General features: G+C 53.9%; 1 protein-coding gene across 7 annotated transcripts in view; it reads right to left on the bottom strand.

Annotated features, from left to right (window-relative positions):
• Positions 1 to 15231, bottom strand: part of AP2A2 (adaptor related protein complex 2 subunit alpha 2) — a 130171-nt gene that overhangs the window by 23231 nt on the left and 91709 nt on the right. For 5 of the 7 annotated variants that reach the window (XM_077115315.1, XM_077115318.1, XM_077115317.1 and 2 more), the window contains 8 exons: positions 11517 to 11618; positions 10150 to 10258; positions 8611 to 8761; positions 7198 to 7366; positions 5508 to 5645; positions 1349 to 1531; positions 742 to 839; positions 85 to 316 (listed from right to left, as the gene is read on the bottom strand). In XM_077115315.1, the coding sequence (XP_076971430.1) occupies positions 85 to 316; positions 742 to 839; positions 1349 to 1531; positions 5508 to 5645; positions 7198 to 7366; positions 8611 to 8761; positions 10150 to 10258; positions 11517 to 11618 (1182 nt within the window). The remainder of the gene's footprint in view (positions 1 to 84; positions 317 to 741; positions 840 to 1348; positions 1532 to 5507; positions 5646 to 7197; positions 7367 to 8610; positions 8762 to 10149; positions 10259 to 11516; positions 11619 to 15231) is intronic. The other 2 variants (XM_077115316.1, XM_077115320.1) reach the window with 1 other exon arrangement.

The raw sequence follows: 15231 nt of genomic DNA, 5'->3' as shown, positions 1-15231 counted from the left end.
AGCCCCCAGCCCCCAGCCAGTGCCTCCCTTCCCAGTACGGGCAGACGTGGGCAGCATTCTCTGTCGAGTGGCCAGCGTGCCTACCAGGATGTCGGTGCTGGCGATGGTGCTGAGCCGCAGGTACTCTACAGCCCTCTGCTGCAGCTCCACGTCAGCGTTCTTCAGCTGGCTGTCACAGCGCAGCACGTCCTGGATGGTGGTCTTCACCTCAGGGAAGAGGTTCACGAACTTGATGTAGGTGGACAGCAGGAGAGCACGGGTGGGCACGCTGCACAGGTGGAACTTGGAGTGCAGCAGGTCGAACTGGACCAAAGGGCTGGGCAGTGGACGCAGAGCAGGCAGTGAGCAGGGAGGCTGCCCATTCGCCTCGAACCCACCCTGCTGCATGGCCAGTGAGCCTGAAGCAACAGCCCAGGCAGCAGGGGCGGGTGATGTGGCTGCCCCAGAGGCCAATGCCACATCCACCAGACTCTCACAGAAAGGGCCTTTCCAAAGCCCAGACCTGACTGCACATCCTGACTTTGAACATCTATGTTCTCCTCTAGGACCCCTTTTTGCTCCTACTGCTTGAAGGAAAATAAAAGATGTGACTCCACAGTGGAAGTGGTCTAGCCACCCTCCATTCCTACTCCCAGCAGTTCTGACAAGCTGTGAAGGGCCTGCCTGTCTCTGCCCCGGCCTCCAGCTGAGAGCAGGAGTAGGACGCCAAACCGGCCCCGGGCTTCCAGAAGGCTTCCTTACCTGGATCTTGGGTCCCCAGCTATCAAGTTTCCAAACTCTCCTAAGATGTAGCCGCCTACTTTGACCAGATTTTCATGGCAGGCTGGAGCTTGAAGAGCCTGTAAAGTCACAGAAACACTGAGCCAGACTCACGCAGGAGCTGACAACCTTAGGGGCTGTCAGGGAGCTGGGAGAAACTGAGATGAGCCACAAGCAGAGAAAGCTCAGACCCCTTTCTTCTAAAGCGTATTTGCCCATGTGAGTGCCAAGCTCCTCCCCCCGATACTTCAAAAAGGCCCCAATTTTACTTCCCAGACACCCTGGGAGGCATATGCAAGGGGACACCCCCAAAGGCAGACCCAAGCTCAGCTGTCCTTGGGGGGGGGGGATCCTGACCCCTCCCCAGGGACCAGCAGCCCTCAGTGGAGGGCAGTGCACCCCGGCACACTCGCGTTTCAGTGCTAGAGAAAGTGGGATCTGGCTGGACCAATCCACGAGTGGGTGGGCCGGGGGCAAAAGACCTGGGACCCTGACAAACGGCTGCGAGGGAGCAGAGGAGGACCCCGCGGGCCTGGCGCCAAGGCCCTGCTCTCCCTGCCACCAGGCAGAGGCACAGCCCAGGCCTCACCTCGAACACGGTCTTGGCAGCGTAGCCCTGCACGTCGTCCCTGTTGATGACGATCTGGATGACCCGATACCACACCTCTTCGCTGACGTAGTCGCCGGCGACGCGGATCAGGTTGAGGATGGTGTCCACATACCAGGTGTAGTCCACGGCGTACTTCTCAGCCAGGATGGCCACCTTCAGCACCTGTGCAGACACGGGCTGCAGTCGCGTCGCAGCGCCAGCCAGCACCTCGCCAACCCCAGACCAGAATCCCAGCGGCGCTGAGAAGGCCCTCAAGGTTTATGGCAAACTCAGAAGCGTGCATGGCGCTTCCGCAAGTTCTCGATTTGCTGGTGAAGGGAGGAGAGCCGGCAGGGCCAGGGCCAGAACAGAAGAGCCCAGGAGAGCAATAGCAAGGCCAGGCAAAGCTACAGCAGGAGCACGAGAGGCAGGCTGGAGCTTCCCTCGGCCCTGCAGCCTCCTCCCCTTCTGGCTGGCTCCCCTGGGGGTCCTGCTCTCCCTCTCCCTGGGCTCCTCCAGACCCTCCACCTTCTGGGATACCTCACCCCCGTCCTCCCACAGTACATGGTGCAGCCGGTTTTATGGTGCCCATCCCTCTGGCAACTCAAAAGCAAACCCCTCGTCTCCCCGAAGCAGCCCTCTCCCTGCACTTCCACCCTCCCTGTACCGCAGGAGCTGCCAGAACAAGGGCTGACAGTGGCCAGACGGTCCCTCCCACAGGCTCCGTCTTTCACACAAGCAACCAGACCTGGCGGGAGCCCCCCCCCCCAGTCCCTTTCCCTCTAGCCACAGCCTCCTGGGGCCCCGACTACCCCCCACCCCAAGCCCTGTTGTGGGCCTGGACCACCTTCCCTCTGCACCCCCAGTCTGTTCTGATCACGCTACCAAGCAGTGTCACCTCAACACACCTTGCCCGCCCTACCCCCATCAGGACCTTCAAGCCAGTGCCCGAGCTCCCAGCCAGGGCCAAGGACCGAGGACCCTCCCTGAGCTTTTTTTTTTTCTGGGGCAAAAGATATAAACAGACATTTTATTGAAGAGGAAATACAAATGACTATAAAGCACATGTTCATCTTCACTAACAATTAGGGAAATGCAAATTGAAGCCATAATGAGATATCACTTCATATGGTTAAGATTGGCTGCCATTAAACAAATGGAAAACTACAAATTTTGGAGAGGATGTGGAGTAATCTGAACACTTATTCACTAATGATAGGAATGCGTAATTTTACAGCCACTGTTGAAAGACAGTTTGGCAGTTCCTCAGAAAAATAATTATCAAGTTGCCCAGGATGGGCAATTCCACTGCCCCACATACAAGCAGAGGATCTGAGAGTGATCACACGAACAGACTCGCACAACGAAGCACACAGTGGTACTGTTTACAGTTGCCAAAAGATGGCAACAAGCCAACTAACAACGAAAAGAGGAATGGATAAACAAAATGTGCCATATATATCTATGCAGCAGTAAGAAGGCATGAGGTCCTGAAGAAGTTGACAACGTGGATGAAAACTGAGGACGTAAACTGAATGAAATAAGCCAGACACAAAGGCATAGCTATTGTACCTCCCTGCGCATTTAAGAGGAAACAGGAACACACACGGAGCTGACCGACATTCACGACCTTACCGTCAGACACGACTCAGCTGCCCTGCCTCGCCTCCGTGCACACGCCCAGAATGAGGAGAGCAGGTGAGGCTACAGTCACCGCTGTGCCTGGGTCCCCACACCCAGCACGACCCCACGCCCCCCAGGCCCTCCACCACAGCCAGCCCCTGACCTCCGTGTCCCTCTGCTGAGGAACCACCCTCACCTGGCACCTGGCACGCTGCACCGCCTGGGCACATGCACCCCACACACCCATGCTCACATTCACACCAACCACGACAGGGTCAGCAGCACTCTGCCTGCTTCCCCACCCCCACCCCAGAGCAACGTGCCTGACCTCACAGGTCCCCTCCCAGAGCACCCTGCCTGCTCCCCCACAGGCCCCCCCAGAGCACCCTGCCTGCCCACCCCCCACAGAGCATCCTACCTGCCCCCCTACAGGCCCCCCCAGAACACCCTGCCTACCCCCCCACGGACCCTGAGAGCCCAGCACCCGGCCCGAGTGAACTCCACAGGGCTCAGGCCCTCTTCTCTGCTGCTGTATAGTATCGAGAATTTCTTGCTCTGAGAACTTTTTATTAAGTTCAGTCTCTCACACAATGAGCAGGTAAAACTTTAACAACATGCCATGCACCCACTTTGTGAAATGACAATATTTGAAATTAAGATGACCCTGTAGTAAAATCCTGGAGATTAGGATTCTAAAGATAAATGGAAAATAGGCCAGGCAAAGGCATAGCAATTCGGGCATTCCAAACCCATGCAGGATGAGAGAGAGTACCACCATGGGCATCGGGACTGAGGGAAGCCTGCTGCAGACTTCAGGACACGAGCTGCAAACTTCACAGCTACACTGGACACTGAAAATTGGAAGGTGCTGGCGAGGACGTGGAAACATAGGAGCCCACTGACTCTGGGATGTAAACGGTGAGGCCACTGTGGAAATGAGTTTGGCAGCTCCTAGAGGCATTAAACACAGAACTGCCACTTGACCTAGTACTTCCACTCTAAGGCATGTGCCCAGAGGAACTGAAAGCGGGACTCAGACCCATACACCAGTGTTCATCTCAGCACGATTCACAGTGGCCAGATGTGGAAAGAGCCCAGCACCCACCCTTAGGGAAATGGATGAACGAAGTGGCCAGCCCACCCGATAGACAGACTTTACTCGGTGTAAGGAGGAGTGAAGGGCTGATGTGTGAACAATGAGGAAGAACCCTGAAAACAATGTGTGCTATGAAAGAAGCCAGATACAAAATGCCACAGCTTCAGGTAGACCTTGCTATCTGCCATAACCTGCCAATCCCCAACCAGGACCATTCCAGCCAATCCTAAAGAGCACCTAGGGCAACAGTAAGATTCCACAAGGGTTCCAGGCACTAGAGTAACTTTCCAGAAACTTACAACCTCCAGACGGGTCCCTGGTCCAGACAAGTCCTAGAACCTAGAGGGCTCAGCCTCTTGAGAACATTAGACAGTTCTACCTCCCTACCCCATATTAGTGACAGACCCTTCCAACACGAAAAACTTAGAATGGCCATAGCCCAGACACCCCTAAAGAGAGGGATGGGAAGATCAGAGGTAATGATTTGGAGTTACACTGAGAAAATATGATTTAACAAATGAATATGAGTGCTGAATCATTAAATTGATACTTCTTTTAGTCTCCAGTATCTTACAGCAGCTAGAAGTAAAAACCTACAATTGTGGAATTGTAACCATGTCAAACTCTGAAATACGTTCTACAACTAATTGTGGTGCTGTGCTTTGAAATTTATTACTTTTTCGTATATATGTTATTTTTTTCACAAAAAAAAGAAGATAGGACGCACAGGTAGTTAGTTTAGTGGTTAGAATGCCTGCCTTTCATGCGGGAGACCTGGGTTCGATTCCTAGACCATGCACACCATCCCCCCCCCCCAAAAAAAAAAGGTAAAAAAGTTGACTGTGATGATAAAAAAACATTTAAGCCTTCTAGCCCCCTATATTCTGGAGCAGCTAGAAGGAAAAATCTGAGAGGATCGTATGGTAGCCCATGACAGACTCTGGGATCTGTCCTGTAACCACTTGTTGTAGAGTGCTTTGAAAACCATTGCATTCTTCTTTATTTGCTTTGTACATACGTTATACTATACTACAAAAGAGTTTTTAAAAAAAAAAAAAAGACCACATACAGTGTGGTTCCTCTTCATGAAATATCTAGGATAGACAAATCCATAGTGACAGAAAGCTGCCTGCTGGCTGCCAGGCACTGGCATGGGGCAGGGGGGCAGGATGACGAGTCAATCCTTGGTGGGTATGGGGTGCTCTGGGGTGATGAACAAGTTTTGCAACTAGAGAGAGAAGTGGGGGCCCAACATGGTGAGTAAATTGAATCCTGCTGAACTGTACACTTCTAAAGGGTTCATGTTTGCTGTGTGAATGTTTCCTCGACAAAAGTTAGTCTTTCATCTAGGGTTTAGCAGATTTTCAATACAAGTTTGCTGAACACAACAGTGAACCCCAGAGGGACCTGCTCCCCGGCCCCAGGCACCAGGGGACTCACAATCTCCTCGCGGATGGAATAGTCGGCAGTCTCCAGGTAGCTCAGCATCTCTGCCACAATCTGCTGCGCATTGCTTCGGTCGCACATGGCATAGAGCAGATCCACCGCCCGCTGCCGCACACTCACGTCCCGTTCCGTCTGGTGGGACAAGGTACAAGTAAAAGGTGCCCGAGGAGCCACAGCTCAGCGGATGGTCACCACCCGCCACATGTATATAGCAAAGGGGCTGAAAGGCCCTTGGAGCCGTTTCCACTACCTGACCCACGCAGGGATAGCTGCTCCTCTCCAGCCCAAAGCTCGACCTCGGAACTCTCCCAACTCACCATCTGAATCTGGAGAACCAGACAGACTCCCCGGGTGGAGCCCCCTGCCCCACCTCTCACTATCTGCACTTGGGACCAAACAGGGCTAGCCCTGGGAACTTGGCTGCCCTGGTGGGCTCCTCTGAGAAACAAGGCCTGGCTGGTCCTGGGCAGGCGGGTCACTGAGGTTTCTCCACTGTGTGGTCACAGACCAGCAGCTTCCGCGTCGCCTGGGTACTTGCTGGAAATGCAGGTTCTCAGGCCCCACCCCAGAACTGCACTGACACAGGCCCAAAATACTGAGAATGCACATGAAGTCCCAGGGGCATCTGCCAAAGTCCTGGGAAGGTTTTCCTCTGTCAGGGAGCCAGGTGACTCTCCTCCACCCCCCATCCTGGGGAGCAGGGTGCCCCCTTCCACCGCCAACCTGAGAGGCCGGGCACCCCACACACCGACTACTATGCCAGGGAGCCAGGTGGCCCAGGGAGCCAGGAGGCCCCCTTCACCCCAATCCCTGGGAGCCAGGCGGCCCCCTCCACCCCACCCCTGGGAGCTGGGCACCCCCCTCCACCCCCATCCCGGGGAGCCAGGCACCCCACCTCCACACCTCCTCTACGTCAGGGAGCTGGGCGGCCCCCTCGGGAAGGACAGACTCAGTGCCCCTAGTGACAGGACACCATCATCTCACAGGGAAACGATGAGTCTTTCTCACTAGAGAAAATGACTAAAACAGACAGCAAAACTACAACCAAGAACCCAGAATACCAAAAATCTAAGTTGCAAACTCTTCGCACAGTCTCCCATTTGCTCAATTACACGCAAATACAAATGTGTCAGATTCACAACGCAGACAAGGCCAGAGTGCTGGGTGCCATGCTCAGTCTTTGGTCATGCACCTACCAGGCTGAATGGACACCACAGGGTCCATCCAGGCAGGACAAGGTCAGGGACAGGGAAGTGACCTCGACCAGCCTCTCTCAAGTTTGGAACTGCAGTTCACCAGGAAAGGTGAATTTTTTTGCTAAGGGTGAGTGTTTTTGGAGGAAAGAACAAAATGTTTTATCTTCGCACCAAAAAGAATTGTTTCTATTTATTCAAACTTTTATTTGGACTTCACCATGTGCAAGACCCCATGGTCGACACTGTGTTAGGAGGCCCATTTCATAGGCAAAGGCCGCGCAGCTACGGCAGAAGAGGAAGCCACGGGCTGAGTCAGGAGCGTGGCCCCTCGGCCTCAGCTGTGCAGCCCTGAGCTGGCGCGAGAGCTCCTCTCGCAGGATGGGGGGAGACTATTCTGTCTGACCGTGAGGATGGCCACAGCAAGGCCAGTTCGGAGTACCCCCTGGCCCCAGGGAGAGCCTCACCCCCAACGTGTGTGCGGGCCTCACCTTGAGGGCGCTGATGACCGTCTCGATGTGCGTCTTGACGGCCTCGTGGGAGAACTCGGAGCTGGCCAGCGCGCACATGCTCTCCAGGGCCAGGTAGCGCAGGTTGGTCTCGCGGTGCTGCAGGAACTGGCCCAGCTGGTTGCAGGCGCGCACCAGCAGGTTGGGCTCGCTGCGGGGAGGGGGTGCACTGGGACCCAGGCATGCGCCTCACCATGCCAACTTATCACACACCCAAGGGGGAACTCACAGGGGCCTGTGGAGACTCCAGAGCCCTCCACTTAAAAAAGGACATTGCTTCTGCTCTGTTCCTCAACCACAACTGAACCAACGCTTTCCGTGCCTGCTGGAGCTGACGCAGCAGCAGCTTGCCTCTCTACTGACAGGTACTGTGGGTCCCACCAGCCCTGGTGGTTAGCACGTCACTGCAACCCTGAGCCCTTACCTAAGAAGAGGCATCTGTCAGCAAGCTTGGGGGCTAGGGGCAGCTGCTCAGTCCTGAGCTACACCTGCTCTCCCTGCACTGGCCCAGACAGCCCACATGGGAGAGGCTTCTCACCTGCCCTGCCTGCAGTCCACACTGCAGCTCTACAGGGACTCGAAACCACTGCAACCCCATACCAGACCCCCAGGCCTCAGGAAGCACGTCTCAGACAGGACCAAAAAGCAAGCCGTGTAAATGTGCCCAGAGTCCTGCCCCTGCATCTCTCCATGGTGCTGGGCCCATGGGTACAGTCACTGCATCCACCTCCTGGTAACTGCCTCAGACACACCAGATCCCCAGTGCTGCTCTGTGCCCTGGAAGAGCTCATGGGGCAAAACACACATGCACATACACACAGGCACAGGCAAATGCACAAACGCATGCACACACATATGCACCCATGCACAGGCACACAAATGCACGCACGCACACATACAAATGCACACGCATACACACACATGCACAATCATGCAAATGCACACACATACACATAAATGAATGCACAGATGCACACGTACACACAGACATGGATGTACACATGTGGACTCATGCATGCACACACATACATGCACACACACACACCCTTTTTCTTTCTGTGTGATTACGTGAGGAGCTAGTCAGGAGCTCGACTGCTCAGGGGAAATGGGAGAAGGCCATCTGCAGGAAGATGTGCCTACAGCCAGCAGAGCAAAGAGCATAGAAACTCTGAGACCAGAGAAAGACCATGACGTCTTGGTGAAGGGAGAAGGAGAAAGGTGATCTCGCAGGGCACATGTGAGAAGATGAAGGCAACATTGTGAGTATTGAAAGAATGGACAAATACCAAATGCTAGCTCTGGGACCTAAGTTCAGTGAGAAAGGGTAATGCATAGGTTGAGGGCGATCCTCTTTCCAGGTAAAAGGAAGCAGAGCACTACAGGCCATGCACTCACCTGTCATGGTGAATGATCAAACTGATGGCCTCAAAGAGCACGGCATTCTTTGCATTGGAGTGTTGGACCTTCTTTGACTTTGGCGGTTCCTGGGCTTTGTTGAGAACCATCTCCAGGCACTCGGTCAGGCGGCCTCGCACTGCAGGGTCTTCTGGGCACGAAAGAAAGCGCTCAGGAGGGGCCCGCCCACAGTACCCTCTGCGCCACGACCAGTCTGCCCACACCCTGCAAGTCTTCCGGGCATTGCTAATGGAGTTTCCCACACCCGAGCACAAGAGGCATGGAGGAAATGGCTGGAAAACACCTCAGATTTCAATACAAGTAACAAACAGAACACCTCTGGTGAGATGTACATCACGTAAGTCAAGGAAAAGAAAAACTTCAGAGACATGGGCAATCCCATGATACAGAAGCTTGAGGAAAATGGACCACACTAATGCAAGGCATAAATGGTGGGGTGGTTCATGAGAACGCAGCATTTTATGCATTATTTTTCTGTATACCTACAACCTGTTTAATTTAAAAAAAATAGAAAAGTCAAAAAAAGAAAGTTTCAAGGAAAAAGGAGGAAGAGATGTTTCCCTCAGTAGAAACTGTAAAGTAAGTAAGAAACAGAACAGGAAGAATGCAGAGGCTATGGGGTCAGACGGCCTGGGCACTCACGGACACACACACAAGCAGGCATTCTGCAAACCAGTCCCCACGTCAGAAACAGGCAGAGAGGGCTCCCAGTCAGGAGCCGGCAAGGGGAGTGAGGAAAGGGCAGCTCCAGTGCCTGGGCCTGCAGGGACACCAGATGCCAGCTGGAAGAAAGGACAAGGCCACACTTCCACAAAAAGGAGGGCGGCCATGAGCCATGGGGAGGCAGGAGCTGCGCCACCGGAACAGCGCTGCACCACTGGAAGAGCGCTGGGCCACTGGAAGGGCGCTGAGCCACTGGAAGAGCGCTGAGCCAGGCCTGCCATTCCACCCACATCGTGACTGTGCAGCTGAGTGCGTGCCCAGCCTTTACACCGAGTGTAAGAAGATATTTAGTACAGAGATACTTATAGTTAACAAAATAAATTAGATTAAAAAGCTAAAGGTTACAACAACAAGGCAATCGTCCTAGAGACAAATTGGGAAATATCTAACAAAAATGTTAATGCACATTCTTCAACCGAGAAATTCTATTTCTAGGTATTTAGCGTGGAATCAAATGTTTTAGAATAAAGTCCAAGCATAACAATATCCTTGATGTATAATTAAGGTTTGTAGACTGTAAAAAATTAAAGGATACAAAGTTTCTAATGATTTCAGGTTTTATTTTAAAGGATTTTTTCAAAATAAAAAATCTGCACAAATCTGAAACTATATAAAAGCATGGGCTTCCCCAAACCTTAGCAGAACGGTCACTTCTCCAACAACTGCTCTGTGGATGTGGGCCTGTGGAAACAAAACCCTGGGGTCCCGGTGTGAACAGAAACTGTGAGGCAAGGTGGGTGCCAGCCCCCTACCCTGACCTGGCCCTCAGACGCGGTGAGACCCCCAGCGTGTTACCTGGGGGCGGGTAGCACTGTAGCAGCCTCAGGAGTTTGACTGACAGCCAGGGAGCCGGGACAAAGTAGTAAGTGTAGTCCTGGAGGTCGGTGGATGCGGACGTCACGATCTGTAAGGAAGCAGAGGGGTGGGGTGGACCCAAAGCAGCCACACTCACGGAACAGGCCACGTGACCACAAAAAACATCCTCTACTGTTTGAGGATGCATGGCACCACTTCTCTGTATTGTACAGGGTAAGAAGGCACAGCCAGCCAAGCAGGCTCAGCTGCAAGCAGGTTCTCAGGCTCGGGAAGCTGCACCCTGCAGAGCAGAGCCCGGGGCTGTTCCTGCCTGGGTGACTTCCCTGCCATGCTAGCGACAGGCCGGCTCATTCCTGCTCGCCCTAGTTGCTCTCAAGAGAGCACTGTGATGGCTGGATTTGAAGTACCATCTTTCCTCTCTGGCCAGGAAACTGAGAAACAGGAAAGGGAGGGCTGCAGCCCTGAGGAGCAAGGGTACACCATCTTGTCTGACACACCCTGCTGCAACAGGGATGCCACCGGCTTCTGGAATAAAGTGTTCGGCCTGGGGCACCATGCTTCCTCCAGCCTCGGGCCAGCTTCTCCCTCCTCTTCTGTCCTGGGGCCAGGGCAGCTCCTCCCCACAACCTCATTTTCACGGCATGAATAAACAGGCCAGCAGGCTCCCCTGACCCCTGCCCTATGCGAGGTACAGGGATGTGGCTACACCTTCTGCCACAGGAAGGTGGGCCCTAAGCTGTGGGCCCAGGAAAGGACTGGGTAAGCCACAGGCAGGAGCCCTTGGAAGGCAGCTGAGCAGCAAGACGGAAGCACAGCACTTCCCTAAGGGCAGAGCCAGAGTCAGTGTAAGCGGCCCTCAAACATGCAATGCACAGACAAAGCCAGGCGTAAAGAGAAACTGACAGCTTTAATGTACATATTTGAAACTAACATAAAAACAAAATGAGTGAAGAATCCACATCAAGAGGCCACGGTGGCTCAGCAGGCAAGAATGCTTGCCTGCCATGCGAGAGGACCCGGGTTTGATTCGGGTACCTGCCCATGTAAAAAAAAAAAAAAAAGCGTCCATCTACCCATGTTGGGACTGTTTCCTTGGAGGGGAGGGAAGGCAGTGAAGTGGGGGCATCAGGGTAGGCGTGACAACAGGGACAGGGACTGATGGAAGGCAAGTCACCAAGTGGACCCTGCACCTCACGACTCACAGAAAGGCTCAAAGGGAAGCCAAGCAGGTACCGCAAGGCTGTTTCCATCCTTGGATTTATAAATTGAGCCAAAGGCCTCACATTCTGAACTGTAAACTAGTATCTTCATGAAGTGAAATAAGACGGAACGCACTGCTGACTCACCCTGCTCAGTCTGGAGACAGCCAAGGAGACGGAGGTCTTAAACTCTTCCGGGCTCTTCTGCGCCAAGGTGGTGATGAGACTGGCAGCAGCAGTGGCCACACCCTGGGAGGACAGCAACAACACATCTGAGACCCTCGGCACAGGTGGTGAGACTTTCAACTCAAGGCATACCCGTTGGTACCCCTGGGCCCTGGCAGCCTCAGGCATATCCTGGCGGTGGCCTGAGGTGCTCCACACCAAGGCGGCTCCTTCCTTTCCCAGCTCCCCTCGGAATGCCGGGGAATCAGCAGGGCCTGGCCCAGCGCCTGCCAGGGAGACGCAGCTGCTACGCTGGGCCTGGCAGGTGGAGCAGGCGCTGCACTCGACCACCGGCCTGCTGCCTCTCTCTTCCTTCAGGTAAGGTCATGTGTACTTGCCACCCCGTTTTAAATCACTCCATGCTGATTATAGAGGGAGATGTCATCTTTAGACTCATTTAGAACCCAAGATTGAGTTTCTGAAAAACAGCAACTGAAAAAGATCATTCTTCCCCTTATGAAAGTGGTCCAGGCCATGTCTCTGTGGTCCCCAAACCCCAGAGGCAGGATGAGCAGCCCCAGCAGGCATGACCCCCGAGAGCAGCGAAGGCCCTGGAGCGCAGCGCCCAGCCTGGCCTTGAGGGAAGGAATGGACAGCCAGGGACGAACCTCCGGGGCGAGGCCCAGAGGCCTTTCCCTGTGTGGCTATTTGCAGCTTCATTTACTCTCGAGAAAACCATCTTCCTGGAGAGAAAAAGACACTCTGAAGAGATCAGCCATGTTCGCTCAGGAAACATCTACTCCAGCCATGTAACTAACCCCTCGCTCCCCCTCTCCACCCCCATGTCTGAGCCTGGGGGAGCCTAGGGACGCCAGTGGCACATGACAGTCTTCAGAGGCTCGCCACGGTGCTGTTTCTTCAGCTTCACTCGAAAGCTGGGTCAAAGGGAAGGACCCATCAGTGGCCTACTCTCAGCAGGTAAATGCCGACAGACTTTCCCACATCTGACAGTGGACTTTTAAGAAATTCAGTATTTAAGATGTGTCAAATTCTTACTGACAGAGACTTCATGCACTGGCTCCAAGTATCTAGAACAAGGCGTGACTCATAAGGAACTTGTGTCAACTGCCTGTGGAGTAACCTGTGATATTTTGACAAAGCTGAGGGCATCGGTCATTTAACAGTGTTCACGTTCATCGCAGGAGACACCGGCCTGCGGCCCTCCTGGAAGGGAGGCGAGAGGAGGTGGCACGGAGGGGCAGAGGCCCTACATGGTCACCTTCCAGAAGGCCCCCACCCCGACTCGTGCCCTTCCCCGCCCCAGCTGCTTGCAGCTCTCTCCTTGGTCAGGACACAAACCCTGTGCAGGCAGAGGGCTTTGCCGGCCAATGCCTGGCACAAAGTAGGTGCTGAGGCCACATCTGGCCCGGTCCTACAGCCCACCTTCAGCGAAGCCCACAGCACTCAACTGGAACCCCAACTTCTTATCGAGTGAATGGGCCCCGACCACATCACCAAACAGCCCCACCCTGCACTCCCTGCCACACAGATGCACATGTACTCACACCTGCACTTGCATGCACACACACACACACATACATGCCCTCACACCTGCACATGCACACATTCCCGAGTCTCCACCACTGCTGTCTTCCCGGTCAGGGCTCCCTTCCCAAGGACTTCCCACCTGGAGACCTGTGTTAGTGTCCTGAGAGGCTGCCATCACAGAGACGACAAACTGGGGGCTTCAAACAACAGAAATGTACCGTCTCCATCCTGAGGCCAGAAGCCTGCAACCCAGGTGTGTGCAGGGCCATGCCCCCTCTGAAAGCTCTGGGGCCCCAGCGCCCCAAGGCTCATAGCTGAGGCACTCTACCCTCTGCCCTGGTCTGCACATGCCTCCCCCTATAAGGACCCAGTCCTACTGGAGTCAGGGCCTACCCTGACCCAAGGCCTCCTCTTAACTTGACCTCATCTGCAAAGACCCTGCTTCAGATGAGGCCCCATCTTGAGCAGATGTGAATTTGGGAGGATACCAGCCAACCCAGCCTAAGACTGGAGAAAGCCATGCCTGAGCCCTCCTAGACGGTGAAGGTGGGCAATGGGTGGCATGGCAGCCATGCAGCCATGTGCCGAGGACACCAGAGCTGAAGGACGGACGTCCTGGGAGCCAAGGCCCTGCGAGTCTCCCCATCTCATCAAGCTGGGTTTCTGTGGCCTACGCAGACTACCCAGCGCACTGGGGCAATGAAGCCATGCTCATGAAACACAAGGGCACACCAAGGGTGGGGTCAGAGTCTCAGGGCCCACCAGGCTGAGCAGCTCATGGGGTCCAGCCAAGCGCCCCACATAGCCTTGGCTGTGCAGCCCAGGCCCAAAGGAGGAGCTGTGCCGGCCTGTCCCTGGCTGTCATTCGGCCACTCGAACTAAGCCAGCTCTCACCCAGCAACACTCCTGGTTCCAGCCTGTGTCTGCGATGAAGCCACTTTGTCTCTTGGAGCCTTGGTTTCCTCATCTGTAAAATCAAACCCTGGAGGGCAAACCTGACGGCTTCAAGCAATGCCTCCTGGTCAGGAGCATCTGAACCCCAGAAGGGGTCTTCTCAGCCCTCCCTCCCTGGCCTTAGCCTGCCAGCCCTCTCCCCGCATTCCACCTGAGGGCGTGGGAAATGACAGTGCCAGTGCAGGTCCAGGGCAAAGATGCCTAGTCGTCCCCACCAGCTCCTGCCCTGAATCCACGTGTAATAAACATTTATTTTTAATTTGTTTCTTTAAAGTAGATTTCTCCTGTGGGAAAAATGTATGGTAACTCACTAACACACTGTGATGGTATGCATATTTTCTTTTTTTTTTATTTGTGTTTGTATATAAAACAACATACAGATTCTTCTATCTTCGCTATCTCATCCCCTTATCATATGACATAAGCTGCATTGTCCATGTCATAATATTTAAGTTATCAATTATCAAGAGATTAGGTACCCAATTAATCCAGTATACCCTATTCTGGAGAGAGTAGTGTGTTTCCAGTTGTACAGAGGACAGCTGAGCATTGTTAGGTGAAATACATGTCCATTATGATGTTCTATTTAGGAATTAAGCATGGTCTAAGGCAATGTGTACAGGTGTCAAGTTGACAAGGGGTGGACTGTGATGGTCAGGTTTGCGTGTCAACTTGGCCAGGTGATGTGCCCAGTTTTCTGGTCAGGCAAGGACATCTCATGGCTGGTTGATAAACCAGAGGGCTGTCTTATTAAATCACCAGTCAGATGACTACACCTGTGGCTGATCAAGGACATCTCTTGCAAGGAAAGAACCCAATCAGCTGAAGACTTTTAAGGGAGAAGAGAGGATTTTCACTGTTTCTTCAGCCAGCGAGCCTCTCCTGTGGAGTTCGTCAAGACTCTTCATGGGAGCTCCAGCCTTGTGGCCTGCTGTTTGGAGTCCAGACTCTTGTGTGCCCATGAGTGCAAGAGATCCCTTTACAAATCTCATGTTTGCAGCTCTCTCCTGATGGTTCTGTCCGCTAGACAACCCTGACTGGTACACACGTGCACGATGCCTCTGCTCAGCGTGCAGGCTGCCCACCATCTTGGCTGAACGGTGATCCTCAACTTCACAGGACAGGATTTAGGCAAGATGAGGCCATTCTCCCCGACTCTGCTCAGACGTGATGGAGCAGACGTTGCTGAGGCACC

The sequence above is a fragment of the Tamandua tetradactyla genome, chromosome 9, assembly GCF_023851605.1.
Source record: "Tamandua tetradactyla isolate mTamTet1 chromosome 9, mTamTet1.pri, whole genome shotgun sequence".
Classification (NCBI taxonomy): Eukaryota; Metazoa; Chordata; class Mammalia; order Pilosa; family Myrmecophagidae; genus Tamandua; species Tamandua tetradactyla.
Note: the sequence above shows the minus strand (reverse complement) of the source record. Positions and strands in the feature narration are given on the sequence as shown.